We start from the raw sequence: 14,341 nt of genomic DNA on the forward strand, positions 1-14,341 counted from the left end.
ACAGTGACATATCTGTAAGTACACTAAGGAAAACAGCTAGAAAAATTCAGACTTAAAATCAGTGTGGATAGACCATAACTTTGCCCCAAAGAATTTTCATTTAATCACAGAGTTCCTACAAATGCATGACTTCCCAGGGGTTTTAAATGTTTCTTTGGAGCACACCAACACCTTAAATGAAAAGCTAACTAGAACTTGAAAAAATGAGGAAACGACAAAGTATTTCCCCAAACCACACACTCTGTAGGAAATATTTTTAAATATTAAAAATAACTAATCTCATGTACAACTTTTCTAAAACACATGCAGGACAAAAAATGGGGTCCCGGGGGTACATACATTCATCTACCCTGCACCTGCCTGATAGCCAAGCAGGACGAAAGTGTCAGGCAATGGAATTTGACAGAGCTAAATAGAAGGTGGGACTAGAAAGGGGCTTAGAAAGGGGCTTAGAAAGGGGCTTTTACTCCAAAACCTTAGCCACCAAAGGAAAGAATAAAGGACTCCATTCTCCACCTGCCTCCTGCCCCCCACCTCCTACAAGGATAATATTATTTATCCTGCTAAGGCAAATTGTGATCACAGTTCGTTATAGAGGCACTGTTGAGTTGATCTTGCTACCTCTGTTGAACTTCTGGTGTCTCAAGTTTGGAGAGAATGTGGTAGACATCTTACCACGTGTGAGTGAAAGTCGAAGACAGTAAAGACTGAGTAGTGTTGAGTCATGTTAAAACAGACGCAGTCATGTTAAAGCAGGTGTTGAGGCATGCTTAGTAGTGCTAGAGTAGATGCCAAGTCATGCCAGAGCAAACACTAAGTCATGTTAAAACAGACACTGAGTCATGCTGAATCTTGCTCTCCTGTGGGATTACCTAGGGGAGACTAGTCCCAATGGGGTTTATTTCCAGACTCAAATGGGAATCTCAAATGGGAACTTTGGTTCTAATTCTAAGGGTTCAAGTGGGAAGCAAGGGAGGAGCTGGGAGGCCCACTCCCCTGGGCTATGGCTGGGACCAGGACACTGCCCACTCTGGAGAGTCCAGTGTGAGATCTCATTCTCCCTCTGTAGCCCTCCAGGTGAGCTGTGGGGTCTCCTGGTGATTGAAGAGGGCTTTTCAAGGAAGAACTGGGTTTATAAATAATGCATTTCCTTTGTCTTGCAGGAATTCTGGAGGCAGAGGTACAATCAGATCAGCTGTGAACAGCTTACATAGCAAATCTAATAGGTTTGTAAATTAGATTTTGTGTTCATTTGTTTTTGCTGTAAGGCAGCTATTAATCTGCTTCTCCTCTTTGCTGGATGGTGCCCTTCTTACTTAGCAAATAGATCTGTTTCATTTCACTTTGGTTTTGCATTTCCCTAATCACTTTTGGGGGGGAGCTGTCGATGAAAGATCACATGAAATGGTCCAAGGTCCAGAGTCTGTAGAGATGGAAAACACAGATGGCTAAGAGTTACTTTCTGGAAAAGAGCCCACCTACTTTGTAGAGCTTGGGCCACCAATGAACTTACTTGAAACTTGCATTTTTGCTGAGTGGTGGAGACCCTGAAGGAAGCCAAGACTTTAACCCAATTTCATTGTGGTAGATGGGTTGTCCAGGAGGTTAAGATGGAAATAACACTTTCAAGAACTTTGCTGAGACCTCTTAAAATATGTAGGGAATCAGCTCAGTAATGTTAACCCTGATCATTGAATGTGCACTCTAAATTCTGAAAGAACTTTATTACCTTATATGATGCAATGATGCTAGACTGGAAGCCTTGGGGACAGAGCTTGGCTAGGAGACAGATTGATGCAGGGGAGCATGCAAATACTTTGCAAGCCAACAGACCCAACTTTGCCACTGGCTGTGGTTGCACTGCACTTCTAAGTCCCCACCAATGACAAGTGCCCCATAGCTCTGACCTTCAGTCTTGCAAGCCCAAGCTGAAGGAGCAATGAAGGCAAGTGCCAAATTTCTTGACAAAAACAAAGGCCACTAGTTGAAGTGAAGTCCTTGTTTTGCTTTCTAAATGTCTTATTTTGTTCATGCTGGGAATGGGAAGTTATATTATTCAGAAGACAGTTTGTTACTTGCCTTTCCATATTTTTCTTGGGTCTTTTGACCATAAGAGACCTATCAAGTACATCTGTTGCTGACCCTGTGTGACTGACTTGACAAATTGCCCCTTTTGTCCTTGACATCATTGTTTCTAGATCTCCAATGACCTCTTGACCACTTGGAGCTATAAATTAAGCTTATCTTATGGTTAAAATGTAAATATTATAGAAATAAGGGCAAGGCCATATGTCCCTAAATTCCTCTCTGTTCTACTGTGAAAAGATGCCCCCTTATGGGAGAAAGAAGATCCTGCCCCTCAAGCCCAAGTCCCCATGATAACTTGGGGAGTCTCAGTCTGCCCAAGTGGGAGAAGTGGGAACTGTCTTGGGAGCCAGGTAGCCCTGGATTCAGCCCCTGATTCAGCTAGCTAGGGTCCCAGGCAGGTAGTTTCACCTTCTGCACCTCAGCTTGCCATGCAAATAGAACAATAATGCAATACCTCCTTGGAGGGATTAAAACTACTGAATGGAAGAGTCTTTGAAGACACTCCATCGATGCTTTTTATTATCACTATGGGTGTGTTGTGACATCAGAAGATGGTGACTGAGGGTGAAGTTCGGGAGTTGGGAAGTGAAGCAGCTTAAGGCTGAAATGCACCACAAGTGTCACGTGGGGGATCAGGGAGAGTACTGGGCACAGGAGGGCACATTCACTAAAGTGGGATATTTCCACTCTGGAGTCCAGCCATGTTTGTGCAACACAGAGCATTTGAAACCTCCTCACAGAGGCAGTCCCTGGAGATATCTGATCCATCCCTTGTGATACAGGTAACAAGGCAGAGGCCAGGAACCCAAAGTGACTTTCCCAAGTCTTCTAGCAGGGTAGTAACAGATCCAGGGTCCATTAAGTGCAGTAAGACCACCACTAGTTGTGTAAGATCCCATTCAAGGTTACACTAGAAGGTAGGGACAGAAATGGGATTTGGCTGCTCTCCAGGCCAGTAGTTATACCTTTCCCTTTCCTGCGTCTGCCACCTTGTATCTAAGAGAAGTCTGGAAAGCCTTTCTGGAAGTTTCTGAACAGATCCCCTCTGCAAGCCTCTGTAAATGCCTACCTCTGCAGGTGCTTCTTTCCTAAGCAAGACTGGGCCCCACAATATGCCCCAATTTCTGGGGAGCATCACTAAAGATTGAATCTACCTAAAGCCATGAGATACCAGGTCCTGGTCACTGGTCACTGATGAGAGCATCAGCAAGCCCTTTAGCTTGTCCTAACAAGTCCTTATCACAAACATTATAGCATTTAGTGTAAGACCTTAGGGTCTTGGTATATAACTGCTGAACTCATATTCCCAAGGTTACTCCCCCTGCCTGCAGCCACAGAAATAGGCAGTACCAAAAGGATGCAGCCATACCAGCTCTTCCCCGAGCCTCACAGATGGCAGCCAGGGGTCCTTTTAGAACTCTAGGACCTCAAGGCTGGGTAGTTTCCTCTTCTACACTCTCTTTCCATAAACAGAGAAACTATGGCTCAGGGAGGTAAAGTGATTTACCTATAGTCACACAGCTTATGAAGTCTTTCCACCCTACTCTTTGCTTTCTTTCATGAAAACAGTAAGAATTCCAAAGGGTCAGCTTTTCTGTTTCCTCTTGTAGACTCCTTTAAGACTGCATGCTAGAAGTCCATCTGCTTTCATTGTCTGTCCTCTGCAATGTTACATATATTTGAATCTGAGACAAGTAGTAGCAGCCAGAGGAGACAGGATTATTGAGGAATGGAGGTGGGTGAGTGGGAGGAGTGCAGGAGACAATATACACCTCTACGTGAATTTCTTCTCTACCTGCAAAAACGGAAAATGAAACATTGGGTTTAGAGTTCACTAACAGGATTTCATCTCTTTTAACTTGACTGTTCCAAGATAAACGCAGAGGACAGAGATGTTTGGTTTAGACTCTTTAAAGCCCCAGAATTTGGCATCACAAATCCACTTATCATTCTAACTGGGAGAACCTGCTGTCAGCCCAGACAAAAGGAACTTCGGATGTGACCCAAATGCATGTGCATGCATCCAGCAGAAGGCAGCCTGGCTTTCACATCGCCTTTAAAGATATAATTGTAGCCTAGTTTCTTAGAAACCTACTAGCATAGATTTCAAGTCTCTGAATTCAAGTGAGTCCTCTAATGCCTGGTGTTACTGAGTCAGGTGGAAAGATGGTTTAGACCCAGATTTGGGATCCGTCCCGGGCACACAAAGCCAGTCAGCTCCTTCATCCACTCCAGGCTCCCCTAGGATCAATTTCAAAGTCAGATTCAACACTTATTTATTGAGCACCTGCTATGTTAGACCATGAGGGAATGTAGGAATGCTCAAGGGAGATTCCCCACTTGCAGTCTAGTAGGAGAGAGAGACAACAAGAATAACTGTCATGGGCAGATGTTTCTTGTGTCAACAAAAGAGCGATGGGAATGTGGGGGAGGAGGGAGAAGCCACAGTCTACAGGGACCTTGTCCTGGCATAAGCTTTTGTCTTCTCTTTATTGAGTTTGCAAGCCATTGTATGATGCTTTGCAGCTAATAGAACTGCTACTTGTGGAGTTTCTTATCAATAGCTTAAACAGGAAATGTTACTATTCTGGTATGACTGCCAGGTTTCACCCGGAGGAAACATTGAGGGTGAAGGGGGAGAAAAATAGTATTATCACCCCCCTTCCTGTCTCTAAGAATGTATGTAGGTTATACCCGAGGGAGAGAGTTTGTGCATTCTAGAAGATAAATAGACTTCCTTCCCTTCTCAGGTAATAACTGCAATTTTGCTCTTCTGAAGTTTACATTCAAGCCTATGCAAAAACAAAACTATTAGACTTGTCATTGGCATTGCTAACAGATCATGTCTACCTTCGTCTTTATTTTTTTTTTCCCTTTCCAGAGCCGAAGTTGTAATAAATGGCTCCTCATCTCCAGCTGTCGTTGACAGAAGTAATGAAAGCATTAAGCACAACATCCAGCCAGCTTCATCCAAATGGAGACACAACCAGACACTCTCTCTGAGGATCAGGTACTGGTAATTACCTATAGGACAAGAGGCAGGCTTGCCCTTCTTCAGTGCAAGCCTGCAAATTGCCCCTCTAAAAAAGTCAGAATGGGAATAAAATGTTTACCTCCTGCAGAGGCAGGTTTTATCTGTAAACGATCAATTGGAAATGAAACCCAAGGTGAGCCCAGCAGCCTAGCATGTGTACATAGCAACCTGGGCAGAGAAGGTGGCAGCAACCCCCTGCTGAGGTACCTGGCTCAGGCCAGGGGCAGAGAGCACCTGGGAAATGGAGGCCACAGGTGGCCTCTCTTCCTCTTTCAACCTGCCTGGCGTCTGCATTCCTCTTCTGTGACAGGCCTCCAGTTTGCCCATGCCAAGCTGTTCTCTCCCATAGTACTCATGGCTTGAAAGCCTGCCCTTCTCCCACAAGAGCAGGGAGACCAGGTACTGACATGACACCTGACCCCAAAGACAGAGGTCTGTTTCGCCAGAGAGCAGCTCTTGTCCTGACCTTTACAGAGTGATCTTTATAGACTGTGGTCATCCCTAGGTTGAGGAAATGTAGAGAAGAATTATAATTACAGCCTCTTGGACACTTAGCTTTGATGTAAGCATGACTGACCTAGCAAATATTGGTCAGTAGAATCTAACTATTTGTTCCCAAGCATTGTGTTGCCAACCCAAAGTGCTGACATGAATCAGAAATGTTAGGCAGAGAAACACAAAAAGAAGCAAAGACAGGACGGGGGAGGAGGACACACACATTAGGTGGTATTGCATCTTACCAACAGGTGGGAATAAGGAGGTTTCATGAGGACCTGTTCGTTTTGCAAGGGGTCTTAGAGGACTGCCAGGAGGCTGGTCTAGAGCAGTGGGTTTTGAAGGACTGCTTGGAGTTTTCCAGATGTGCCAAGCGACATCCCACATGCACAGAGATTGAAGTCTGGTGTGTGTGTCGGGTGTCACAGGAGCACCAAGAAGGAGATGAGTCAAAGAGAGATGGAGGTGAAGGTGAAGGGCAGCTAGGACCAGCTAAGGAGAGCTTTGATGGCCATCCAGGTCATCAGCATGGGAAAAGAGCAGAGAACAGCCATCAGCAGTATTAACACACGTCAGGGAGTTGCCACTTCAGGTAGGAAGTGCCCTGCTCCCTAGCTCTTAAGGTTTGGTTTGGGGACATGAAAGGCAGGTAATAGTGAGGAGTGAGATCTATGGGTCAGGTAGCTGGGAATCCATCTGAAAGAGATGTCCTTGGGTTCCACCATCTGCCAGCCTCCCACTCCCTCGGTTTCTCCTCAGAGGCTATGTGGGGAGGCCCTCCAACCTTGTCAGTCTGCCCCCTGTGACCAGGGCACCTGGAGTCAGTAAGACCACCACACAGTTCCTTTTTGACAGCCACAACAAATTACCATTAATTGATGGTTTGAAACTACAGAAATTATTCTCTTCGGGTCTGGAGGCCAAAATCCTGAACATTCCCTCCAAGAGCTGTAGGAAAGGATCCCTCCTCTTGCCTCTCCTGTCTTCTGTAGCTCTAGGCATTCCCTGTGGCATCACTGCAGTCTCTGAGTCCATCCTTATGGGGTCTGCTTAGTCTCCACTCCTGTCTCACACAGGATACCGTCATTGGATTTAGGGCCCACCTGGGTAATCCAGGATGATCTCATCCCCAGATCCTTAATTTAATTACATCTGCAAAGATGTAGCTTCCAAATAAAGGTCACATTCCCATGTTCCTGGGGTTAGGAGGTGAGCATGTATTTCTAATGGTTTCCATGTACAGCACCTGTGAGTGAAATTCTCCTGCAGCAAAACCCCAAATGCAGTTCCTTCTGGCCCTTTCTTTTGCCACTGGGTAGAGAAACACACGTGCATGCACGCACACCCACCCGCCCACACATGGCATGCACTCTGGTTTTGAAGACCAGACTGTGGCCTCCATGGGGATCCTGGGATGAAACACCCAGCTACCTTCATGGGAACAATGTGCTTTCACCCAGAGGGAAAAAGAATCTCCCTCCACTTCAGTCAGTTAATCACCAAAATTGTTCATAATAAAAGATTCTGCAAGTGATTCGGAATGATGCTTAATAATTGATAGTCATTTCTCATAATTAGTTAGAAATTAATTCCCTCACAGAGGTATTTATTTATGGTTTTCTTAGGGGCTCTCTTTGCTTTTAAATACTTTGGGGTAAATAGTTGCAAGGGTTTTAGCAATTTCCAAACTATATGAATGTGTCAAGTTGTATAATCCTTGGTAAAACTGATTTTTAAAAAATAGCACCTGTTTTCCATCAAAAGGAACAAATTATCCAGCAAGGGTGATTTCCTCTGTATGATAACAAGAGATCTGGGTCACAACTGTGCAAAAGCAAGTGGATGGAGAATGTCATACCCAGCCAAGGGTTTTACATACTCCTTGGCTATGCGAGAGCCCCTCAAACCTGGGCAAGCCACAGCCCCTCTCAGAACCAGGATGTCTTAGGTGTCAGCTGGGGCTTCCTAAGTCTCCACAGTTCCCAAGTGACTGACTGTGCAGCCTCCGCAATATTCACAGGCTGTGTACATCTCTAACCCAAAAGGCTCTTGGGCTTCAGTGTCACCATCTGTACAATGGGTCAGCCATCCTGCAGATCCTCATATTTGAAGACAGCATGAGCATTCTGTGCCCCCAAAGCTCTGAGGGAAGGGAAGCCCTCATCCCTGGGTCTGTCTAGAAAGAGCTTCACTACAGGAGATGAAATTTATTTTATTGAGTAGCCAATTCCTTCCTCTTTATGGCTTGAATTATTTCTAATTATTTTTTTGAGTAATTTAGGCAACTGGCTGGGATGCTGAGGTGCCTGGGGGAAGGCTGTGTGTTTTGAGTAGAACTCTGGTGATTCCATGAGAATGCCCATTCTTTCCCTGATCCAACTCAGTTCATCCCTTCGCTATGCTTTTCTAGATGATTCCAAAACTTGCCCTCTTAAGTCAAAGTTACCCTGGAGCCTACAAGGCTGTTCTTCGATCACCTTTGTTCTGAAACAACACACAGGACCCCTTCTCCTTTGTGGACCAGGGAGGTGTTGAGATTTACAAACCCCTTCTAGACAGAGCCGCAGATACACTACACACAATGGATGAGCCAGAAAAGTGCAGGCCGCCCTCTCAGTGTTTTAGAGGAGGAAGTGGCGGTACCCCTTTCAGGACCACATTCCCACTTACCCCACGTGGCCCCTGTGCCCAAGAAGCCTGCCACGAAAGAAAATAGGCCAATGAAAATTGAGGATTCATGTCATCCTGGTTTGCTGTCCTTAGTACAGGACTCCTTATCACATGGTGGCACTGAATCCCTCTAAGAGAAGGGGTATAATGCAGGGGGGCCAAATGTCTGAGTTTACCCAAAACTAAAATGTTTCCTGGGACATAGAAGGTTCAATTCTGAACTGTAACCAGTCAGCCTGGATGGTGGACCACCTTCTGGAAGTTATGTGTCCTGGGGCCTTCTGTCAGCCCAGAGCCTATCCTAGAGGGCATTTGTACCCCCACTATGCTCTACCTGCTTGCTAAGCTGCAGCAGCCCCACAGAGTGACACAGGACAGGAAAATCTGGGTTGGCAAAGTGCATCTGGCAACATGGAGACTTTCCTCATGCATGTTTGGTTTCCATAGGAAGCAAATTTTAAAGTTCTTGGATGCCGAGAAGGATATTTCCGTCCTCAAGGGGACCCTGAAGCCTGGAGACATTATTCATTACATCTTTGACCGTGACAGCACAATGAACGTGTCCCAGAACCTGTACGAGCTCCTCCCCAGAACCTCACCCCTGAAGAACAAGCACTTCCGGACTTGTGCCATTGTGGGCAACTCAGGGGTCTTGCTGAACAGCGGTTGCGGGCAGGAGATTGACACGCACAGCTTTGTCATAAGGTAACCACTTGAAGCAGATACCCAAAGCAGCAGGTGTACTGAAGATGAGCATTGTCGGTTGTCCCAAGAGATTGAAACAAGACATATTGGTTGGCTTAGTCCCTATTCTCAACCTTGACTGCATGTCAGAGCTGCTTAAGGATCTTTGTCTCCAGTGTCCAGACTATTTCCAGCCAATTAAATCATCTGGAGGATAAGGAGGGCAGAGCAGGTGTGGCCAAGGAAGCCCAGGAGATTTGGTGCACAGCCAAGGTTGAGGATCACTGATCCAGAGCAGAGGGAGGCAGACTGTGGCCTCCGCCTATTTGTTTTTTATTTATTTTTATTTTGTTGTGGTGGTGGTGTTGGTGTTTTTTGTTTGTTTGTTTGTTTGTTTTTTGTTTTTTGGTACTGGAGAGTGAATCCAGGGACACTTAACCACTATGCCACATCCCTAGTCCTTTTTATGTATTTTATTTAGAGACAGGGTCTCAGCTTGCTAAGTTGCTGAGTCTGGTTTTGAACTTGCGATCCTCCTGCCTCAGCCTCCAAGCCACTGAGATTACAGGTGTGTGCCACCATACCCAGTCCCCATATATTTTTTTTTTCTTTTTTTCTTTTCTTGCAGTACTGGGGATTAGAACCCGGGCCTTGCGCTTGCAAGGTAAGCTCTCTACCAACTGAGCTATATCCCCAGACTCTCCATGTGTTTTTATAAATAAAAAGTTTCACTGAACACAGCCACTCTGACTCATTTTCACATTGCCAGTGGCTGCTTTCTTTTCGTGATGCAGAGTTGAGTAGTTGGGCAGAGCTGAAGCTTTGTTGCTAAAGCAACACAGAGAGCATACAGACTTCACAGCTGACAATATTTATTATCTGACCCTTTACAGAAAAAAAGTTTGCTAACCCCTAAACAGAGCCTGGTATAAGAGGTTAGTAAGAAGATCTCCTGGCTGACTTGGATTGTTGGTCCAAGTTTGCAAAACTCTTCATAGTGTTCTGGAGGGTGGCGCTCTGCTAGTAACTTCATCACACTCTAGTCAAAATCTGAAGTGAGGGAGTGACAGAGAAACTTGGATCTTGTATTTGACCATCATTTTCTCTAAAATATCAGTTCTCAATTTCCAGTCTCTGGGGATGTTTGAACTAAGTTTGGACCCATGGCCAAGAACACCTGGCCCCAGCCCATTCAGACACAGAAACAAGGCCTTGCTGTCCCCTGGTCAAAAGTAGGGCACATGGAGCCTCAAATTTCATTCCAAACAGCTCCTGGCACCAAACAGAACCTCACACCATGTCTCAAATTTCTTTTGGGACTGTCCTGATGCAAAGAAAGTCTTGTCCCTGGACTTTGGGAAATGATCTGATCATAGAATTCCTTGAACCTAAGGACATGGGAAGAAACAGGTGTAATTATCGTAGCACCTCCTGGGACTGGAGAGCCACCGCAGCCTGGTAGCCAAAGTGGCTTCCGTTCTGTTCATCATTGGCAGGTCTCTTGTATCTAGCATAACCAAAGGCTCAGTCCCTAGTTTTCAAAATCCTTCAGGCTAAAGATTGGTGGTGGGGAGAGGAAAGGCAGGAAAGAGGCAGGGCAGACTGGAGGCCAGAGGATGAAGGTGTGGTGGGTGTCACCAGTGAGGCCAGATCCCCTCCAGGGTGCCAGGCAGGCTTAAGGGAGTCCTTGCTGATCGCATGGAACACATATAGGCCATGCCTCTTTTCTTTGCCACAAGGAATGACTTTCAGCAATGAGCTTTCTGTGTTCCACCAAACCCTGCCCCAGGAATTTCAGGAGGTAATGGCTGATTCTGGCTCACAGTTTCCTCTTTGGCACACCAGGTGAGCAGCATGGTTTCTGAAGTCCAGTCTTGACTCCAATGGCTCAGAGCACATCACTCTTCCTTTTGGGGCTTCAGTTTAACTGTCTGTGAAATGGGTGTTCTGGGATGGCTTCGAGGTCTTCCATTATGAATCCTGTCCAGGCTCTAAGCCCAGTGCTTTTCAAACTGGAATGTGTGTGCATCACCTGACTTACTAAAAGGCTGTCATCAGGTTTGAGGTGGGGCCTAGGGCTCTGCATTTCTAACAAGCTTTCCAGCAGATGTCACTGCTGCTGATGTGTGGCCTGCACTTGGAGAGGCAGGGCCATAGCATGCTGTGCTGCCACACACACACACACACACGAGTCAAGAGAGTGTGAGGTTGTAAGCATTAAAGGGGATGACATAAGGACATACCCCAGAAAATATGTCCCACAGGATGTGACGTTTACTGTTAATTCTCTGTAAACCCTATGTCTCCATATACCCAGACCAAAAACTCCTCCAAAACAGAGTGGCTGTGTCCATCTCTAGCTCCAGGCCAAGACTGAGACTACTTTTCCAGTAAGCTCCCCATGGTTCTGCTGAGATGACAGACACCACAACAGTCCTGATGGAGACGTCTCTGTTCCTGTTAATTTGGATCTTAAATTAGTTGGCCCTGGGTCCCTCCTTTGTGTGAGAGACACAAAGACACATAGGACCTGACTCACTCTAAGAAAACTGTGGGAAACATGAGCTGTGGGTTCTGGTGGAACACAGGGCACATAAACACAACGAGCTTGCAAAACATGGCACCTCCTGGGCTTCTGGAAAAAGCTGACTTGGATCAAAGTGGAGAGGAGAAGGGAAGAGCATGAGGAAAATCAGGGAGGCAAAAAGGCAGATTCAGGGATCAGGGAGGCAACAGCTTGAGCAAGCGCAGGTTGCATGAGGTGCTGCAGAGGTGGGCTGGGCAGGAGGGTGGGTCCCAAAACAACGACAGGAGCCTGCAATGCCAAGGTGGGGAGGCCGGGCCTGACTCAGGGCCGTGTGCATAGGCTGAGTCCCCAGATGTTTAAGGATCAACTTCATTGTGTGCTCACACACACACAAGCACAGTCCTTCCAGAGGGAGAATCTGATCAGCAAATACCCTTTCACAGATAAATCATCATCACCCTTTAACATTTATTGGGCTCTTGGCATGTACCAAGTGCTATTCGACATACTTCACAGGTATTAACTTATTTAGTTCTTCTAGGACAGGCATGTTTTATTTTTATCCCCACTTTGTAGAGAAGAAACTGAGGCACAGAGAGCCCAGAGGCACCCAGCTAGCAAGGGCCAGGGCCAGACCATGGACAGACAGTCTGGCCTCAGAGCCCACACACCTGCCTCCCTCATCCCGCAGATGGCTCAGTGTGTACCTGTGAATATGGTTCCTGGGAAAGATTTACCCCTTTCCTGCCCAGAACCAAGCCCTCTCACAGTCTACCCAGAATTCTCTTTGGACAGAAGAGAGCCTAGACCAGGTGGAAGCCCTTCCTGACCCTACCCTTCCTCCGTAAATGAAGTAGTTCACACCCGGTGGGAAAAAAATACATCTAGAGCGTCCATTCAGGGCAGAGCTGCCCCGCAGGCCCCCAGGCATGCTCATTGAGACATGGTCACTGGACCATAGCCTGAACTTCCCAGCCTCCACTCTGAGTAGGGACCCATGTGCCTCAGGGTTTCACAGCCCATAGCACCTTCCAGTGGATGGCATCCCACACCCCGCAGCTCCTACCGGCTTGCAGTTGACTTCAGTAACTTTCAACTTCATTCAGTCCACCTGGCCCTGAGGCTCTTAGGACTGGAGGTTGGTCTGGAGGAGACCCCAGCCCTCAGGGAAGCTTTTGGAAGCCTGACTCAGCCCAGCTTAAAGCCAATAGGTAAATAAGACCAAGGTGGCCCCAGACTGGATAATGTGCTGGCAATAACACCCCAACTTCTGCAGCCTGTGACAGGGACACCTAAAGGGGTCCCCCAGGAACTCTATTCCCTTGCAATATTTAGCCATAGTCAGAAACAGCAAGGTCTGGGGACAGGAATGGAGAGAGGGTATGTTTTGAGGGGCTTAGTTGGAAATAAGTTTGGAATCTGACACAACTGAGTTCAAATCCTGGTGGTTCCCTTACTAACACTGGGACTTTGGGCAATTTAATTGGAATACTCTGTGCCTCAGTTTCCTCACCTATAAAAAGAAGGTGATTAAACATTCATCACAGTGCAATAAACTGATCTATGTTGATTACTAGCCAAGTGACTGGCACAAACCAGAGGCTCCATAATGTTCATTTTCTTTCTGAGTGTTCTACTTTTCCTCCCTAGTTGAAGAAGGAAAGTCCTTGCTTAAATCCAGGAGTATATGGTGTCTTTAAGGATTTTGTCATCTGGCGATGGCATGTAGCCCCCAGTCTTCACATCTCCAACATTAGTTCTATACACACTTATTCTGATTTCCCAAGCTTATTTCCATGGGTCCGAGGACTTTTCCACCATCAAATCCTCTATGCCACGTCTCTCCAGCAGCACCTCCTGCTGCCATTTCAATCTCATGGGTAGTTGATACAGGCAGGAAGCCCAGATGTGCTCCTGTAGACCAGAACCCTTGAGAGTGGGAGAGGCCCCCAAGGTAGGCTCCCAGGTAGGCCCCCAGTTAAATAAGAGGTTGGCCCCTCAGGCAGCCTGACTGGTTCATGAGTGAATTCAATGATCTCTTAGTTCACCCTCCAATACCCAACTCTGTCCCCTCCAATAAATCCTACAACTTCATTGTATTGTCTATCCCCTAAAATTCCAAGTTGCCCATATCACTCACCTATTCGAGAACCTTCAGTAGCTCCCTGTTGCACTCAGAACCAAATCTTTGACACAGGTCTTTCAATATCTCACCTAGCTTGTCTCTCTAGCCCCATCTCCTTCACATGATATGCCCCAGTTAGATCAAATCACTTGCCTTCCTCTGAACATTCAGGTTATTTCACACCCTCTGCCCTTGAACACATTTCTTGTCCCTAAATAGTATAGCATGGTGTCTCCTACACTGCTGTACTTGAAGAGAAAAATGTGTGTGTGTGTGTGTGTGTGTGTGTGTGTGTGTGTGTGAATTCTTAAGTTCTGGAACCAGCTGAATCCAGTTGAAGGACCTGGAATCTGTATTTTTAACAGTACCTGAGGTGATTCTTCTGTTTTAGCAAATTAGAGAAAGACTCTTCACTTGCCATGTCTGCCACCGGACTTCTGCTTATCCTTCAAGACTAAGACTCCCTCAGTGGTCACCCTCTGCTACTTCTTCTCCTACCTATAAGAATGATGAAGTCATGGGACTTTTAGTGTGGCCCAGCAGTGGTCTAGGCACTTGGTGTGTGTAATTGTAAAAATCCTTGTGGGGGTGCTGTTCTGATCTCCCACATAGCCTTCAGGAAGCACTAAAAGATGAGTAAATGACCCAGAATCACAGGTAGAAAATGTCAGAGCTAAGTTTTAAACCTGGGAGTCTATCTTCAAAGCCTGCCCTCTGC

General features: G+C 46.3%; 1 protein-coding gene across 1 annotated transcript in view; it reads left to right on the plus strand.

The window, feature by feature from the left end:
- The window catches only part of St8sia2 (ST8 alpha-N-acetyl-neuraminide alpha-2,8-sialyltransferase 2), a 66,500-nt gene that overhangs the window by 31,822 nt on the left and 20,337 nt on the right, over positions 1–14,341 (plus strand). Inside the window, exons 2-4 of the mRNA XM_047541121.1 lie at positions 1,164–1,226; positions 4,970–5,098; positions 8,735–8,992. Coding sequence (XP_047397077.1) covers positions 1,164–1,226; positions 4,970–5,098; positions 8,735–8,992 — 450 coding nt within the window. The remainder of the gene's footprint in view (positions 1–1,163; positions 1,227–4,969; positions 5,099–8,734; positions 8,993–14,341) is intronic.

This window comes from Sciurus carolinensis, chromosome 2, assembly GCF_902686445.1.
Source record: "Sciurus carolinensis chromosome 2, mSciCar1.2, whole genome shotgun sequence".
NCBI lineage: Eukaryota > Metazoa > Chordata > Mammalia > Rodentia > Sciuridae > Sciurus > Sciurus carolinensis.